At 55.7% G+C, this 6,602-nt stretch overlaps 1 protein-coding gene and 1 non-coding gene across 2 annotated transcripts in view; both read right to left on the bottom strand.

Moving 5' to 3' along the window:
* Positions 1-4,379: 4,379 nt before the first annotated feature.
* Positions 4,380-6,602, bottom strand: part of RPL12 (ribosomal protein L12) — a 2,864-nt gene continuing 641 nt past the window's right edge. The window contains exons 3-7 of the mRNA XM_026049609.1: positions 6,394-6,492; positions 5,724-5,805; positions 5,178-5,264; positions 4,553-4,665; positions 4,380-4,463 (exon numbers count right to left, since the gene is read on the bottom strand). Coding sequence (XP_025905394.1) covers positions 4,458-4,463; positions 4,553-4,665; positions 5,178-5,264; positions 5,724-5,805; positions 6,394-6,492 — 387 coding nt within the window. The 3' untranslated portion in view covers positions 4,380-4,457. The remainder of the gene's footprint in view (positions 4,464-4,552; positions 4,666-5,177; positions 5,265-5,723; positions 5,806-6,393; positions 6,493-6,602) is intronic.
* Positions 5,918-6,044, bottom strand: LOC112956145. Its single transcript, XR_003250991.1, has one exon. It is a non-coding gene; the product is annotated as a small nucleolar RNA SNORA65 (small nucleolar RNA).

The following is a 6,602-nucleotide window of genomic DNA, read 5'->3' as shown; positions in this document are numbered from 1 at the left end:
GCGCCCCCGCCGTCCCTCCGCGCGCGGCGCCGCCTCGCCGGGCTCCCCGGGACGGGCCCCGCGCGCCGCCTTTCCCCCGTGTCCCCCCCGAAGGTGCAGCCCCGCGAAGCGGGAAGCAGCCCTGGCTCCGGAGCAGCGCCGGGACGCCGGAGCCGCAGAGCAGAGTCACTGTAAGTCGCCACCTCCTTTAAGGCTCAGACCACGCGTCCCCCCTCCGCGAGTGTTTCCTTTGAGGAAAAGCACCAGCTTCAAAACCCTTCCCAGTTCTTCCCAGCTCTGCCAAAGGGGAGGGAGCAGCGCGTGTTGCTCGGGTGCAGAGGGCAGCCCCGGGGACGGTTTGGAGCCTCTCTGGCTGCACAGCGCTGAGGTGGCGGGTCGCACCCCAGCATCGCGCGTGTTGAACGTGTTTATGCTGCAATCGCTGCTGAAAAGCGGTGTAATCCTCTGCCACCCAGGCTGCTCGTTCCTGCCCTCGGGCAGTACGAGCTTTTGTGCAGCCCTGTTGTAGAATCGCTGCATAATTCCCCTTGGAAGGGACCCCAGCTGTCTGCTGGACATGGGGCCGGTTTCGGAGCTAGAGCTGCTTCCCAGGGCTTCATCCATGAGTTTTGAGTATCCCCAAGAAGTGAAATCCCACCACCCAACCAGGTCCCTGCTCCCCTGTTCGACCACCTGCATCATGAAGGTTTTTCTCCTTTAAACTCTGTTTTTCCAATACTTCCCTCACGCTGGGGAGCCCAGATGTGGCCTCATGTGGAGTACAGACCTGCTGGTTACATTCCAGCCAGCACAGCCCAACGTGTAGCCAGCCCTGGGTCAACACGGAGCTGCCTCCTAATACTCACCCAACGGCTCACGATTATTCTGTGCTGGGCCAGGACTTTGCACTTGTCCTTGAATTTTATCATGAAAGAAATTGGAGAGCTGTGTTAAAATATCCGTTTTTGCTAGTTTAATTGCACACAGCTCAGTTTCCTGGTGAGGTTCAGCAGGCACTCGGGGTGGCGGAGCAGTGAGGAACGTGCCAGAGCAGAGGGCACAGCACCAGGCCTTGATTCAGCAAGTGTCAAAGCTGCCTCCCCGGCATAGCAAGTGCCCTGGATTTCAGCTTTCAAGCATTGCTAAATAAGCTTAATAAAGATCTGCCTTGCCTGTGTCCAGAGGGACAGGGTAGACAAAGGAGCCCGGATGGGCCAGAAAGGGCCTGGACCACAGGCCGAGCTGCCTAAGAGGACATCCCATCCTGTAAGGGAGCAGAGACGCCCAAAACTGTTTGTGGGCAAAACTTGATGGGTTCTGCATTGACTTCTGCTGAGCACTGGGGTCCAGTTCTAGACACAATTGCTTTAGGAATGGGGCAAAAAGGTTCAAACTCCTCTCTGCGGAGCGAGGAAGAAACCCTTCACCCCACTGGTAATGGGCTGGGAGGTGCCATATATGAGAGTGAGCGCTTCCTATGGTTGTTCACGTTCATTAAATAAATAAAACAGGGGAAAAAATATCCGCTTCTCCCTTTCACTGCAGCCAGAGCTCAACCTTCGGAGCACCCAGGCAGCCACGGCAGCGTTCCCAAGTCTCGGCAGGGAGGGAAGGACCACGCTGGACTTCCCAAGAAAACGCCAGCCCGCTGGTCTGCCCCTTCCCTACACAGGTCTGTCCTCCTCTCTTGTTCTCTTCCCAACTTCCAGCTCAGTCTTTTTCCAAAGCTCCTGGCACCCCCTTTACTTTGTGCACCTTTCCCTTCTGCCCATGAGCAAAACGTGGACTTTTCGGGCTGCTGCTTTATTAAACGCCTTGGAGGAAGCAGCAGGACTGTGGTGGAAGAGGGACACAACGAGCAGCTCCCCTTGGCTGCCCTCCAGGCCGACCTGATGCTCTGCACCCTGCCAGGCCAGGCCTGGCTGCTCCTTCCCCTGCAGCCGCCGTCCTGATGTTCAGCCTACTCGGCTGCAGAGGCAGAGCAGCCACGAACCTGCAGTCTTGCCAGAGCAGCAGTCTGTTTGTTGCTGAATTATTTGCAGACACAGGTGATCCCTGAAGATCTCCCTGCTAACATAATGTGTTTTCTGCTTCCCAAGCAGCACAGGATACATACCTAGGGCATGACTGCTGTGTGCCAAGAGAGGCAGCACTGAAGACTCGGCCTAAGCTGGTCAGATCCACACCCTGGCTTAGGCTAGAGCAAATGAAGGTTTTATTTTCCTCCAACAGGCTGAATTGCTCTGCATCTAAGCTGTCTTCAAGAGCCTAGGAAGAGCAGAGGGGTTTGTGCATGAGGAGTAACATTATTTCTGTGTATTTAGAAGCAAACATTGCTGAACAGCAGCATCCCGGGCAGAGACCCGACCCAGCTGCCCCTCGCCAGGCTGCCGCGCGCAGGAGCCTCGAGCTTCCTCCTCTCCTTCCACAGGAGCCGCGAGCCGCTCGGCCCCCGGCCCACGCGCCGCGGCGGCGCCCGCGCGGCCGCCCTCGCCCTGCTGCTACATCGGCTTCTGCCTGCAAGGGACCCCAGGCCAGCTGTGCCCCGGTGAGCGGAGCAGCTCCCGTCCCGCACGGCACCATTCCAAGGAGCACCAGCCCCATGGGAGCCCATCCCCATGCCAGGATGGCACTCCAGGCACAAGGCCACGCTCCGGGGCTGTAGGGAACTGACCCCAAAGAACAATTCCTGACTCCCTGCAATAGGAAGAGGCAGCGGGAGGAAAGCCAAGCTGCCCAGCTATTTCCCCACTGCAGAGAAGGAAAACGTACCTGGCAGAACCCTTCCAAACCCCATACTGACCTCGCAGGAAGAGCTCCATTCCATTTTCCCTTGGAAGTGTCTGTATTAACATTCCTGACTGGCAGGAACTTCCTCCCCAGGGAGCTCCACCAGTGCCAAAGCAGAGCACTATCACAACACTTACTGCGGTTCCTCTGGCAAGACCTCAGAATCAAGCACTCTTAATCCTAATCTCACTTCTAATGGAGCTTTCACAACCTTTTCCATTAGTGTCCCGCCCCACTTGGTCCTTTGGATCAGATCCCTGCGGATCATGGTGTTTTCCAGGACCTTCCTTTAAGGAAAGCAGTTGCACTAGCTGCTCCTCCCAAGTCTGGAGGAGCTAGGCTGAGCTTTGCTTTATCCTTGCCATGATTCTCAGGCCTGCGCTCGCCCAGGAGGGCAGGGCAGCTCCGACCAACGCATCAGATCCCCTCAGGGCATCGAGCGGCCCCTCGAGCTGTGAGCAGCACTTGGCAGCGGGTTAAGCTGATGCTCCTGTCCAGTGCACTCAGTTAGGAGAAGCAGCCCTAACATTCACTGCTGAGCCAGGTTTTAGGATCTGGGATCCATCAGACACTACCCAAGCTGCAGCATTTGCTCCTCGATAAACCTGGCGCTGGGTTTGTACAACCACCCCACTCCTACAGCGACACTGACAGCGCTTTTCCTTTCAGAGGTTTCCCCAGGACGTGGAGCACTTGCTGCAGACAGCGGCTGTATCTGCTTCCTACCCAGCTCGGCCAGCATCAATATTGAGGAGATCTGGAGACCCAAGAGACCGGACAGCAGCCCCCTGGCAGCTCTGAGGCTGGTCAGACGCCAGGATCTGCCCCCCAGCAGAGGGGCTCGCTCCGCTTCAGCGGCGAAGGAGGCACCCAAGCCCAGCACTGCTCAGAGCCAGCGCTGCAGGTTCCTGCCCCGCTCACCGCAGGAAAGGCCAGGATCTCTGCTCAGCAGCAGGAAAAACACTCAACAGAGGTTCCGATCTGCTCTGCAGTTACCAAAGATACAGCCCCCAACGTTGTCTAACCCAGAAGCTCCTGGTGACAGGAGTTAAACAAGGCCAAAAATCCTACTGTAACATGTATACACACTTATTTACAATGCTATACTGTCCTTCTCCATGGGAATGCTGGCTCAACAGTCTGTGATGACAGCGCCAAGCACCCAGCCACACCCTAAAGTTCATTTAAAACAAGTACTAGTCAAAGCCACCTTATCCCACACGCACCTTCTCCAACACAGGGCCATTTGGGCAGTGAGAGCCTGCACGGGTATTTTCAAGCTTTGGAAACGTTGCTGGCAGCTGAATTTGTCCCAGCTGTAGGGTGTCAGGGAGACGCCCCACCTCATAGGGGGGATTCTCGCTGGCAAGAGCAGCCCTTTTGGAGGGCCTGAGGGGGGCAAGTTAGTGATAGGTCAGTTTGCTATGCGCTGCTGCCTACAGTCCCAGCTAGAGGCACCTCTGACTCCTGCAACACTTCTGAAAATTCCATGTTGTCCCAAGAAAACAGCCCCCAGCAGTAAACATGAAATACAACTTTTAGCTTTCAGTTTCAAGAGCCCCTCTGGTCATGCAGCATCAGACGAGGACAAATTAAGTCAGTCACTTTAGTCACAGACAACCAGGTGTTTTATTAGGCTGTTCTGACACCCTCAACAACCTTCACACGACAACTTCTTTCCTGCAGTCTTAGCTCTGTTGAAAGAAGCAAATACAGCTCATTAGTAAGAAACCCTTCACTAATCACCAAAAACAAGCATTTGCAGCCAAAAATGGATACTTACAGCTGGGCACTCAATCACACCATTATTGATGTCATCGATGATGTCATGTGGGTGCCGGCCATCAATGCTGCAGCCCACAGACTGGGCAGTTCCAAGGATCTCCTTAATCGTCCCTGCAGCGGGAAGACAGGTTGTCAGTGCCCCACAGATGCATCTCACCAGACAAACACTGGGATTTTCCAAGCACCCCACGGGTGTTCCCCTTGTAGCGCTCAAATCCTCCTGCTCACAGCAGTTTCTCCATCCTGCCTGGCAATTACTTCCTTTCCCACAGCTCAGAGCTCCTCAAACCCAAGAAGTAGAACTTGCTTCCTAGCAGTCTTTAAGCTGCATGTGGTTTGCAGGCTGTAACCAGTGTTTTCAAGAGGAGAGCAAGCAGTTTAAGCCAGACCCAAGTCGTTCATGTGTTTTTCCATCCTGTAGTACCATAGGGAACAGGCTGCCTACTCATGGCCAAGACAAAGATGGCTTGATGCTGCTGGAGCCTACAAGTTGCACAGGGAGCTTCAAGCCCACAGGATTATGAGGGGATCCCACGTCCCCAAAGCCTCGTGCACCAACCAGAACTGGCTCAGACACCCCACGGAGCTGAGGGTTCAGTACAGCTTCCTGCAGCACAACTCACCCGAGAGCTCTCGAGCCAGGGACCTGTGCCTCATCTGCCGTGCGATGTTCACTATCTCATCAAAGCTGACACTGCCGCTGTGCTTAACTGTGCAGGAGGAAAAACAAACACAGCACTAGTGAGTTAAGTGCAGGGCACATCGAGTTCCCTGAACAACAGGGGAGCAGCTACTAACAGCCCTTAAATCATATGGAGCAGCAGGACTGCAACCAAAACCTGTGTGCCCAGGCCTGGGCACAGAGTTGCCCACCACAAGAGCAACCGTTTCCTCAGCTGGTCTTTTTTTTAATCAGCTCCCCTCTGCCCGTACTCAACACTGCATTACAAGACCAGTGACAGGCAACCAGATGAATCAGTCTTCAAACAGCAAGTGCAACTCGGCTGCTCTATCAGCTGTTATTTGTACTGTAACATTTTGGGGATTCCTGCAGTCCAAACCCAGCCCCATGACCTCTGCTTCTCAGTGTATGTTGAATAACCCAGACACAGGCAAACCCCTCCTAGCCCCAACTGGTATTTAGAACCAAACTGCAAGCAGGAACTTACTGTTTTTCTGCTTCTTCCTATCACGGGGAGGCTCCTTCAGAGCTTTGATAATCAGCGCAGAGGCAGAAGGCACAACCTCAATCTAAACGGAGAGAGATGCATTTTTCTCCTTCCAATGAGGATTAGGTTGTGAAACAAGGGGTTTATGCCCCTAACAAGCAGCCCCTGGGGAGCAGAGGGGCTGCGGGGCTGGGACGTGTTCCCGGCCTCTCGGCACAGGTCTCCTCACAGCAGAGGAGAGCTGCTTCCTGGCTGGCACTCGCTCTTAGCTCACCACTGGAATATACCAGCCACGGGCGTCAGGACAGGTATAGTGGCGGGTGGCTACGGGGTGGTACTCGCACCGCCCCACACGGTGCTTTCCTTTGTGAACACACTTCTAGAAGCATTAAGGGAGCTGCTTCACAGGGCCAGATGTGCACCCACGGGGAGCCCTCAGCTCGATGCCACCCCAGGCCTTGTGCACGAACACGGCTGCTCGGCGCCCACGCCGGAGCTCGGCATGTTCCAACAATCCCCCCGCCCTCCGGGTCTCCCAGAAGACCCCCACGCAGCCACGTGCGTGGAACTCATTTTATCGACCTCGGAAGGATGAAGGGCTGAGTGGACCCTGCCGGGACAGGGCCCGCGGGCGCTCGCAGCCCGGGCCGTCCCCTGCGGCGTTGGCTACCTGGGCTTGCCTGTTCTGGATGGTCAGCTTCACCGTGATCCTCAGCCCCTTCCAGTCGCCCGTGGCCTTGGCGATGTCATCGCCCACCTTCTTCGGGGACTAGAGCAGAGAGTCACAAACAGCGTCATGGGGGGCCAAAGCAGCATGAACGCCCAAAAGGGCAATACCCCCCCAAAATAGCATTCCTTCCCCCCCCAAAGACAGGCCCC

This window comes from Nothoprocta perdicaria, unplaced genomic scaffold, assembly GCF_003342845.1.
Source record: "Nothoprocta perdicaria isolate Ctin4 unplaced genomic scaffold, notPer1 scaffold_6, whole genome shotgun sequence".
Lineage (NCBI taxonomy): Eukaryota > Metazoa > Chordata > Aves > Tinamiformes > Tinamidae > Nothoprocta > Nothoprocta perdicaria.
Note: the sequence above shows the minus strand (reverse complement) of the source record. Positions and strands in the feature narration are given on the sequence as shown.